The sequence below is a fragment of the Bos taurus genome, chromosome 3 (genome assembly GCF_002263795.3).
Source record: "Bos taurus isolate L1 Dominette 01449 registration number 42190680 breed Hereford chromosome 3, ARS-UCD2.0, whole genome shotgun sequence".
Classification (NCBI taxonomy): domain Eukaryota; kingdom Metazoa; phylum Chordata; class Mammalia; order Artiodactyla; family Bovidae; genus Bos; species Bos taurus.
The window spans coordinates 29,782,563-29,794,621 of record NC_037330.1 but is presented as its reverse complement, the minus strand read 5'-3'; the positions used below and the strand labels follow the sequence as shown (position 1 = coordinate 29,794,621).

The following is a 12,059-nucleotide window of genomic DNA, read 5'->3' as shown; positions in this document are numbered from 1 at the left end:
GATGAGAAGAGCTGACTCATTGGAAAAGACCCTGATGCTGAGAAAGATTGAGGGCAGGAGGAGAAGGGGACAACAGAGGATTAGATGGTTGGATGGCATCACCAACTCAACGGACATGGGTTTGGGTGGACTCTGGGAGTTGGTGATGGACAGGGAGGCCTGGCGTGCTGTGGTTCATGGGGTTGCAAAGAGTCAGACATGACTGAGTGACTGAACTGAACTCTGCATATAAGTTAAATAAGCAGAGTGACAATGTACATCCTTGACATACTCCTTTACCAATTTGGAACCAGTCCATTGTTCCATGTCCAGTTCTAACTGTTGCTTCTTGACCTGCATACAGATTTCTCAGGAGGCAGGTCAAGTGGTCTGATATTCCCATCTATTGACAAATTTTCCACAGTTTGTTGGGATCCACAGTCAAAAGCTTTAGCATAGTCAATAAGGCAGACATTATTGTTTTTCTGGAACTCTCTTGCTTTTTCTATGATGTAACGATGTTGGCAATTTGATCTGTAGTTCCTCTGCCTTTTCTGAATCCAGCTTGAATATCTGGAAGTTCTTGGCCCATGTACTGCTGAAGCCTCACTTGGAGAATTTTGAGCATTACCTTGCTAGTGTGTGAGATGAGTGCAATTGTGCGGTAGTTTGAGCATTGTTTGGCATTGCCTTTCTTTGGGACTGGAATGAAAACTGACCTTTTCCAGTCCTGAGGCCACTGCTGAGTTTTCCAAATTTGCTCTCATATTGAGTGCAGCACTTTCACATCATCATCTTTTAGTATTTGAAATAGCTCAGCTAGAATTCTATCACCTCCACTAGCTTTGTTCATAGTGATGCTTCCAAAGGCCCACTTGACTTCATACTTCAGGATGTCTGTCTCTAGGTGAATGATCACACCCTCATGGTTATCTGGGTCATGAAGATCTTTTTTGTATAGTTCTGTGTATTTTTGCCACCTCTTCTTAATATCTTCTGCTTCTTAGGTCCGTAATATCTTCTGCTTCTTAGGTCCGTACCGTTTCGGTCCTTTATTGTGTCCATCTTTGCATGAAATGTTCCCTTTGTATCTCTGATTTTCTTGAAGACATCTCTAGTCTTTCTCAGTCTATTGTTTTCCTCTACTTCTTTGCATTGATCACTGAGGAAAGCTTTCTTATCTCTCCTTGCTATTCTTTGAAACTCTGCATTCAGATGGGTTTATCTTTCCTTTTCTCCTTTGCCTTTAGCTTCTCTTCTTTTCTCAGCTATTTATAAGGCTTCCTCAGACAACCATTTTGCCTTTTTGCATTTCTTTTTCTTAGGGATGATCTCGATCACTCCCTCTTGTACAATGTCACAAACCACTGTCCATAGTTCTTCAGGCAGTCTGTCTGTCAGATCTAATCCTTTGAATCTATTTGTCACTTCCACTGAATAATCGTAAGGGTTTTGATTTAGGTCATACCTGAATAATCTAGTGGTTTTCCCTGCTTTCTTCAATTTAAGTCTGATTTTTGCAATAAGCAGTTCATGATCTGAGCCACAGTCAGCTCCTAGTCTTGTTTTTACTGACTGTATAGAGCTTCTCCATCTTCAGCTGCAAAGAATATAATCAATCTGATTTCAGTATTGACCATCTGGTGATGTCCATGTACAGAGTCTTCTCTTGTGTTGGAAGAGGGTGTTTGCTATGACTAGTGCATTCTCTTGGCTAAACTCTGTTAGCTTTTACCCTGCTTCATTTTGTACTCCAAGGGCAAATTTGCCTGTTACTCCAGGTATCTCTTGATTTCCTACTTTTGCATTCCAGTCCCCTGTGTTGAAAAGGACATCTTTTTTGTGTGTTCTAGAAGTTCTTGTAAGTCTTCATAGAATAGTCATTATAGCATTATTTGAAACAATAAGGGAACGAAAGTGTCTTTTATTAGGGGAATTAATAAAATTTATTTTAATTTGTTTATAAAAATGGACTGTTATAGATGATTAGAATCTACATGTATCTATAGGAATAAGTCTTAGAAATACAGTTGTACAAAAAGAATGTTACAAAAGGATATGGACAGCATACTGTTGAGAAAAAAAGATATGAAATGTTATAAACACTCCATGAAGCTTTTATTAAAACAGTAGTATTTATATGTTATGCTTCCCTTGTGGCTCAGATGATAAAAAGTCCACCCACAATGCAGGAGCCCTGGATTCTATCCCTGTTTTAGGAAGATCCCCAGGAGGAGGGCGTGGCAACCCACTCCACTATTCTTGCCTGGAGAATCCCATTGACATAGGAACCTGGCAGTCTACAGTCCATGGTGTCACAAAGAGTTGGACACAACTGAACGATTAAGCACATTTATATGTTATATATGCATATACATATGTCCTAGATGTATATAACATGCCAGGAAATGACATATACCAACATTAGGGTAACTCAAGGAGAGAATGGGAAGGACAGACAGGAAATTAGGACTTGAATTATATATATGAGTGAATATGTATGTCATTAAGGAGGGGGAAAGGGAAGACCTGAAAGGAATCTGGCACCAAGTTAGTATCTGGGTATGTGTAAATAAATTTCTAACTAGTCTAACATTGTTGTCCTTGATTTTATATGGGTTTAAAATATTTAATGGTCTATCGTAAAAATGAAAACACTTCAGAAAAGAAGAAAGAGAAAAAAGAAAAAACTCCAGAGTAGCTTCAAAAAGATGAAGAGCTTTTTTGTGAATAACTGTCGTTGGGGTTCACAAACTTTGTAATTCTATACCTTTCAGTATCTGAAATCTTGTATTTACCAACAACTCAAGAAAAATAGATCTAATTTACTTATAAGCAATGTTAGCTTTCTTTTTTTTCACCTAAGCCAGTAATTTTTTAAAATAAGGCAACTTCCAGAATTTATTATGAAGTTCTAAATTCTTGTCAGTGATTATGGATATAGCAGTCATATCCTGAATTTTTTTATAGTTTTCATTCTAGAAAAAAAGTTAAACCTAGAATTAGATAAGAGTTACTAACAGTATGTAATATGCAGTAAAAATGTGTTTTTAGTATTTCCTGTAAAACTACCATCCTTAGAAAAGTGGGGGGAAAAAAAGGACTTTCAACTTTCTCATAGTACATCCGGATTCCTTGGTAGTGTGACTGTTGGACATAATGAAGGGAAAAATGAGATCCTAGGGCATCCTATTCCCCAACCAAACCTCTTTTTGAAGAATTTCTGTGCCTTCTGTCCCAGAGAAGTGTGAACTGGATTTTTCATTGTCCCTTGCTTTACTTATGGGCCAAAAGTTTACAGAGATCCTTAGTCTGTTTTACTATTACTCTTTGCATACATTTGCATGATAGGATTAACTCCATTTCAAACCTAGATTTGGAAGCCAAGTTCAGTTCAGTTCAGTCACTCAGTCGTGTCCGACTCTTTGCGACCCCATGAATCACAGCATGCCAGGCCTCCCTGTCCATCACCAACTCCCGGAGTTCACCCAGACTCACGTCCATTGAGTCAGTGATGTCATCCAGCCATCTCATCCTCTCTTGTCCCCTTGTCCTCCTGCCCCCAATCCCTCCCAGCATCAGAGTCTTTTCCAATGAGTCAACTCTTGGCATGAGGTGGCCAAAATACTGGAGTTTCAGCTTTAGTATCATTCCTTCCAAAGAAGCCAAGGAGTAGTTGAATTGAGAGAGGGAAGATGTGGTTGAAAAGTATTTTTAGTTTGATTTCATTGTTTTGTCTTGAGCATTTTAATGACAATTCACACACAAAGTCAGATTTCCAAAGAAGTTATCTTAATACTTTCCCCCTCAAAGCATGCACGGCAAGGTAAACTTTGTAGATTTGCCTCCCGTGGTTCCCTGGTAGCTCAGTTGGTAAAGAATCTGCTTGCAATGCAGGAGACCCTGGTTTGTTCCTGGGTTGGGAACATCTGCTGGAGAAGCGATAGGGTACCCACTCCAGTATTCTTAGACTTCCCTTGTGGCGGGAGACCTGGGATAGGCTACCCAGTCCAGTATTCTTAGGCTTCGCTTGTGGCTCAGCTGGTAAAGAATCTGTGGGATCTGCCTGCAGTGCAGGAGACCTGGGTTCGATCCCTGGGTTGGGAAGATCCCTGGAGAAGGGAAAGGCTACCCACTCCAGTACTTTGGCCTGGAGAATTCCTTGGACTGTATAGTCATGGGGTCACAAAGAGTCAGACACGACTGAGCAACTTGCACTTTGCCTCCATGATATGGTGAATAACTTTTTATGCTTTTGCTTCATCTCAGAAAAGTAATCCATTTTATACCCTGTTAATTTACCTTATATGAGTAATCATCTCCTTAGGAGCCAAGGAATTTGGAGATTTTTTTTTTTTTAAATAAAAGAAGAGCATGAATATTTTACTCCCTGTCCTTGTTTATCTTTCTGTTACATCAGCAGAGTGGTTGATATAAGGTCAGAGCTAGCAGGAGCCACAAACTGCTAACATAGCTAGACTCACTGAATGATTTCCATCGTGTGTGGCTGCCTATTGGGGACTACATGGTAAACTGAGAAGGTATTCAGTTGTTCTCAATCTATTCTAGAATGTTCATTGTTACTGTAAAAATTACTGATTTTTAAGACAACATATTAAAGTATTTCTTGCTTTCCTGAGAGTAAGCAAATATTGAATTATGCTAATAACGTTTCTATTTGTTCAATAAGTTTTCAGATAAAACAATATAATTAAAATGCTTAGAAAAAATTTTTAAAATTATGTTTGCATAAGCAGCCTACATTTCAGAACAGACTGGTAGGTGCTTAGTTTTATCCTTTGCCTGCATATTTCCTTATTTTACTGAAATAACTCATTATGTTACATATCAGAACAAAATTATTTGAGTTAGTTTTCTCCTCCTTTACTCCCACTTTTTATGCCAATTAGTCTTACACGAGAGCATTGATGCATTTAAATTCACAAATTAGGCCCTAATATAAAACCCATGCAAAGCAAGCCCTGTAGGAATAAATAACCTACATATGTAAAGTCAACTTCCTGGCCTTAGTACAAATAGTCTTAGAGTGTTAGATAAGGTTAGGTAATATATGGTGACGAGCACTTGAGAAATTAGTTCTTTCTGGTCTATCTCCTCCGCTTCCAAGAAAAAGTGCTTTCAGCTCCTTTTGGCCAATGGTGGGTGTTCAGAAACTTCAGTATAACAGGGCAGAGACACAGTAAGCCATATTGTTCTAACTCTCAATTCAACATTCAGTGCTTTCAGCTGCTGTTATTTGTCCTCAGGAAACTTCTATGGAACTCCCAAGCCTCCAGCAGAGCCCAGCCCTTTCCAGGCAGATCCAGTTGATCAGGTCCTCTTTGATAATGAATTTGACACAGAGTCCCAGAGAAAACGGACTACATCTGTCAGCAAGATGGAAAGAATGGACAGCTCTCTTCCTGAAGAGGAAGAAGATGAAGACAAGGAAGCTGTTAACGGCAGTGGAAATGCAGGTTTGTAAACAGATGAACAACTTCTGGCTGTTTCTCCTGGTTGACTTTAATATGACACTGAATTGGAAGTAGTAAAATTTTTCCCACAGCATAGGAACAGCAAGTGATGGGATTCTGAGTTCCTTTTAAAGTTTTGTGTGAAATTGTGTATCTCTGTTGACCATTTTGTAAGCTGAAGTTAGTTGTCCCAAGTGGCGGTTTTGGTAAATCAGTTATAAACTATTAGTACTAATATATGCCATTACCCCGCTGCTTAAAAGATTTGAGATTCATTTCTGATGCTTGAATGAATCTTGTTGACCTAAGTCCTACTTTACAGAATTGGAGCAAAATATAGACGTTTTAAGATCTAGCCTTCAACGAAAACAAAGATTTAGAAATATGCTGTTAAAAGTTATCTGAAAGGTTTTTAGCAATATTTTGAGTTTAAATTCTGAGTCACTCAAAGAAAATTTCCAAATTTGACTGTTACATTTTTCATTAAATGCCAAACCAATATAAATTTAATGACAGAGAATCTTCTGCCTTTGAGTGTCCCTAAATAACATAGTGATTCCTTAGAAGATTTTTATACTTCTCATTAATCACAGCAGAACTCATTTCAGTGCTATTTATTGTAATAATTTCATTCAAAACTCTAGAATATAAGCTTCATAAGGATTGAAGTTTTACTTCTTTTGTTCATTGTTGTACTCCTTAAGCCATAAACCATGCTTGGCATGTAGTAGAACCTTAAAAAAATATAATGGTGGCTCAGATGGTAAAGAGTCCACTTGCAGTGTCGGAAACGCGGGTTCAATCTTTTGGTCGAGAAGATCCCCTGGAGAAGGAAATGGCAACCCACTCCAGTATTCTTGCCTGGAGATTTCCATGGGCAGAGGAGCCTGGCAGGCTACAGCAAAGAGTCAGATACAACTAAGTGAGTTTCACAATCACCAATAAATCAAAGCATTTGATTATAACTCCAAATTTGCAGAATCTATTACCATATCATTTTCCCCAAGCATTCTGATTTTTTCCTTTATCAGTTATTAAAATTTACTATTATCTGTCCTTGTATTACATTCATTGCTGTGTCCCCCTTCAGAGGGCGAGTTCTATTTTATGGTCGTATCATCTTACATTGTTATGTCACATATATGCTCAATGAATTACAGCAATATATTTTGCTGAAAGCAGGTCTAAAAAGGTTTAGGTGAATTTACATCTAAGTCTTTAGGGGTTGTTAAGGAAAATCATCATATCCTAGAGTCTTATGATGTTGATGTCAACTGTGCTCTCCCACAAATTTACATCTGTTGACGTTTTTCAATGTTTAAGACATGGAATTAGAAACCATGACTCTGTCCCCAAATGGGAGTTATATGTTCTTAATTTGAAGGAAAAGAAAATGCCTTTTTTTTTTTTGAACTTCCTAATGCAAAGCCTCTCTGTGAGCCCTGCAGTTCCCTTAGAGGTACACCTATCTGTGAGTTCCGTAGTTTATGCTTGTCATGTAAGACGGTTGTTAGACTAGAGGTTGCAGTCTCTTTGATATTAATATTTAAAGGAAATGTATCCAAGAGGGTGTGGGAGGAAGTTTGTATTCCATCTCTTGTGTGTAGGTACCATAAGACTCTTCCACATATATTTCTTTATAACAGAAACTATTCAGACTGTTTTAAGGAAAAGTAAATACAAGACATGGCTGAAAGCCCTTGGTCTTTTCTGAGTAAGTACTAACCACAGTTGTTAACTTTATTTAAACTTGCTTTTTGTATTGCTTTGGGGGACTGGAATTCCTGTCTTGAAAGATCAGAAAATTGTTGGGGATGGAAGCAGTAGATGGAGGTTTATTTTTATATACAAGTATGTATATTATTTTATATCTTGTTGAGAATTAACACAAGAATGCTACTATACCCCAATAGGATGACATATGTTATATAATAATGATAAAATTTTTTCAAAGAGTTAGTGTTATATGAAACAACATTTTCAAATTATTGGCTGTTAAGTGAACTTCTTTATGCAGTCTTTTGAAATTGTATTCAGAAAAGTATTATTGCTCATATAGTTGTTTCCACTTTTCTCTAGTATATACATCCCAAGAATGTAATTCCCTCCCAGATTGATTTATACATGGGGTACCTTTTAATTTCTGTCACTTTCTCTACATAGGGAATAAATCATATGTTTTATTGAAATTATTCATTCAACAAATATCTGTTGAGCACCTGGTAGACTACTAAGTGCTAGGCATTGTTCCAAAAGCTGGAAATAAAGCAGTGAGCAAAACAGACAAATCCCCTGGCTTCATGAACCTTACCTTCTGGTGGGAGAGGCAGAATTATCCAACATAAATGAATAACATGTAGTTAAGTTAGATAGTGCTAAAGAGAAAAAGCCAAGGAGGGGAAGGATAAAAAGTAGCGATGGTCAAAGTTGCAGTTTTAGATAGAGTATCAGAGAAGACATCACCAAGAAGGGGATGTTGAAAGAAGTGTGAGAGTGAGCTCAAAATATCCTGAGGAAGAACGTTCCAGCCAGAGGGAATTAATTATACTGTACAAATGCCCTGAGGTGGGAGCATCCCTGGATTATTCAGACAAGAGCAAGGAAACTAACGTGGTTGGATACAATGTAGACAATACATTATATGTGGTTGGGGCAGACAGAGTGCTGAAAGAGAATAGACTATAATAGTAACAATGAGGTCAGTTGTTGACCTAAATAATGGTGGCTGTGGGAGTGGTGGAAATGTGTATTATATAGGATCTTATAGGTCACTGGAAGAATTTTGCTTTTTATTCTGAGATGAGAAACCATCATGGTATTAAGTAGAAGAGTACCATGATAAAACAGGTTTTAACTTAACAGGCTCATTCTGGCTGCTGTGTGGAGAAAAGGGAGTAGGAAGGCATGGGCATATACAAGGGTATTAGTTAGCAGGATATTACAGTAACTTAAGTGAAAAATGACGACTTATACTCAACTTACACTCAGGGCTTCCCTGGTAGCTCTGCTGGTAAAAGAATCTGCCTGCAATGCAGGAAACCTGGGTTTGATCCCTGGGTTGGAAAGATCCCCTGGAGAAGGGAACAGCTACCCACTCCAGTATTCTGGCTCAGAGAATTCCATGGACTATACAGTTAATCGGGTTGCAAAGAGTCAGACACGACTGAGTGACTTTCACTATACTCAATGAAAGCATGAGAGGTAAGAAGTGAATCGCTGCTGCTGCTGCTAAGTCACCTCAGTCGTGTTCCACTCTGTGCAACCCCGTAGACAGCAGCCCACCAGGCTCCCCCGTCCCTGGGATTCTCAAGGCAAGAACACTGGAGTGGGTTGCCATTTCCTTTTCCAATGCATGAAAGTGAAAAGTGAACATGAAGTCACTCAGTCATGTCCGACTCTTAGTGACCCCATGGACTGCAGCCTACCAGACTCCTCCGTCCATGGGATTTTCCAGGCAAGAGTACTGGAGTGAAATGCCATCACCTTCTCCAAGAAGTGGATTGAGTCAGTAACATTTGCCAACAGACTGGATATCAGGTATGAGAGAGTAGTCAAAGTAATCTCGGAGGGAGAGCAGTGAGTGGTCCTGAAGAGAGATCTTAGTTCCCTGCCCAGGAATTAAACCTGGGTAAAAAGCCTCTTGATGAAAGTGAAAGAGGAGAGTGAAAAAGTTGGCTTAAAGCTCAACATTCAGAAAACGAAGTTCATGGTATCTGGTCCCATCACTTCATGGGAAACGGATGGGGAAACAGTGGAAACAGTGTCAGACTTTATTTTTCGGGGCTCCAAAATCACTGCAGATGGTGACTGCAGCCATGAAATTAAAAGGCGCTTACTCCTTGGAAGGAAAATTGTGACCAACCTAGATAGCATATTCAAAAGCAGAGGCATTACTTTGCCAACAAGGGTTCGTCTAGTCAAGACTATGGTTTTTCCTGTGGTCATGTATGGATGTGAGAGTTGGACTGTGAAGAAGGCTGAGCGCCGAAGAATTGATGCTTTTGAACTGTGGTTTTGGAGAAGACTCTTGAGAGTCCCTTGGACTGCAAGGAGATCCAACCAGTCCATTCTGAAGGAGATCAGCCCTGGGATTTCTTTGGAGGGAATGATGCTAAAGCTGAAACTCCAGTACTTGGGCCACCTCATGCAAAGAGTTGACTCATTGGAAAAGACTCTGATGCTGGGAGGGATTGGGGGCAGGAGGAGAAGGGGACGACAGAGGATGAGAGGGCTGGATGGCATCACTGACTCAATGGATGTGAGTCTGGGTGAACTCCAGGAGTTGGTGATGGACAGGGAGGCCTGGCATGCTGCGATTCATGGGGTCGCAAAGAGTCGGACACGACTGAGCGACTGAACTGAACTGAACTGAAGTAGGGCAAGGATGGGGCTGAGAAACAGGGAAAGGTAGTAAGTAGTAAGATTAAAGCTTTATAGAACTTGGTTGAATAAAGGATGATTGGAGTGGAAGTACTATAAGGATGACACATAATTATATCTAGGGCCTCTTCTAAGGATCTCTGATTCTGAGGCATTGCCTGCAGTGTGGAATTATTACAGATATATTATCTTTTAAGTTCTAGAAACAATCTTTAAGTATGTAAATTGTGAACTCCCTAGAGAGTAACCAAATTTTAGTATTCTTACCTACATTGTGAACTTTGGGATTCTCAAAGGATTTTAATATCATCAAGAGACAATTAAATTCAACAACAGGAAGTCTATTGAGTTTAATTTTTAAAAGCCAGTATTATTTTAAAGGCCTGTGTTAAATGTGCACAAGGCAGCTTGATACATACAGCAGTTAAGGCTGTGGGCCATTTAAATTCAAATCCTGGCTTTGCTGTTATTATCTGTGTAACCTAAATGAACTTAACTTTACTGGGCCTTAGTTTCTTCATCTTGAAATGGCAGTAGTGATAATATATATGCACAGGTTTACTATGAGGATTGTGAGTTAATATATATAAAGCAGTTAAAATAGAGCCTGACCATGAACTGTAAAGGTGCTGCTGTGGCTATTATTGTTAGTGTAATGGTTTTCTTTTTAGTGTTTTTTTAGTTTTGTTATTTTTTTTTTGTTAGTATAATATTTATTGATACATTTATTTATGTATTATATTGACATAATATTTATATATTTAGTGTATACAGAATTGATTCTAGTGTTGATTTTTTGCTTCTTTCCCAGACTAGCTTCAGAGGTGCTGAACAGAGTTAATGTCAGCAGCAAATGAAAAAAAAATCAGTATATTTGTTTTTTCAACAGTTATAGCAGAATATGGACATAGCAGACAAGGAAATTTGCAGTATATATTTGGGCATTTTGTTAGAAATAGGACTGTTTGAAGAGAGTGTAACTTCTATCTCCTTTTCACACTCTTCTGTTTGAATAGCAGAAAATAGAGAGAGGCATTCTGAGCCGTCTGATTGGATAAAGACCGTCCCAAGTTACAACCAAACAAACAGTTCAATGGACTTTAGAAATTATATGATGCGAGATGAAAATCTGGAACCACTGCCCAAAAACTGGGAGATGGCCTACACTGATACAGGGATGATCTACTTCATTGAGTAAGCGAATGTTTGTGTCTTTTCCAATGTGCCCTGTCACTGCGCGGCTTGCCTTTACATTTTTGTAACCTAATTTTACAAGACTTCCATTTCTTTTTTCTTTCTTTAAAAATATTTTTCATACAAATTACAGTTGATTCTTAATCTGTTTCCCTGGATGGTATTTCATTTTATTTGATATGGATAAAGAAATAATATGTTTGATGTCTAGTTTTATAAAGGTAGAATTAAAAACATTTATCACTAATAATGAAAAATGCAAGGAATAAAGGGTATTTTGCTTTGCCTTTTGTTTTTGAAACCTTTTGGATGAATTGTCCACCTTAATGAGCATTTCACAAATTATCATCGTTTGGAAGGAGGCCGTGTTTATTATCTCAGCTAAATATTTTCAGACCTAGATTTTGAGGTTGATGTATTCAGGTGATATAGTTAAATAATATAGGAGGAAAATATCACTGATCCTCAGAGCAATTGGTACAATATAAATTCACAAAAAATAAAACTATTGTATGAAAAAGCATTATTAGTATAAGTACATTTTTTGGTTTGTAAGATACCATATGTATTTGATCAATCTAAGATTTTATATTTGTACCTGAGAACAAATATTATAAATAATTATGCAAATATATAACATGAAGTATTTTTATGTTGCTATGCAGATATAATTCTCTTTAAAGTTCTTTGCCCAGAGGTAGAATATGAATGTAGTAAGGTAATAGACTATAACAGTTAAATAACAATTAAAATACTGCAGCTGAATTACACTCAAAAAATATGTATTTACTCAGAAAGGAATTAGAGGTGGGAGACTGAAACCAGTTGACTCAATATGTTCCAAATTCCACAGCTTTCCCATACAGTGAGCACTGTACTATACCAAGTGAGATTGTATTGTTTAAAAGATGTATATTTTATGTACAGTGTTCTTTTTTTTTTTTTTACCATATGTGGTACTTTATTGATTACATTATACATTTATATAGGCATTAATGACCAGGATTATACAAAAATGGACAAAATCAGGTA

General features: G+C 37.9%; 1 protein-coding gene across 7 annotated transcripts in view; it reads left to right on the top strand.

Annotated features, from left to right (window-relative positions):
* Positions 1-12,059, top strand: part of MAGI3 (membrane associated guanylate kinase, WW and PDZ domain containing 3) — a 259,275-nt gene that overhangs the window by 167,939 nt on the left and 79,277 nt on the right. For 3 of the 7 annotated variants that reach the window (XM_005204131.5, XM_024989434.2, XM_059884665.1), the window contains exons 4-5: positions 5,247-5,456; positions 10,850-11,027. In XM_005204131.5, coding sequence (XP_005204188.1) covers positions 5,247-5,456; positions 10,850-11,027 — 388 coding nt within the window. Of the gene's footprint in view, positions 1-5,246; positions 5,457-7,099; positions 7,168-10,849; positions 11,028-12,059 lie in introns of those variants that run through there. The other 4 variants (NM_001192746.1, XM_010803185.4, XM_059884664.1 and 1 more) reach the window with 3 other exon arrangements.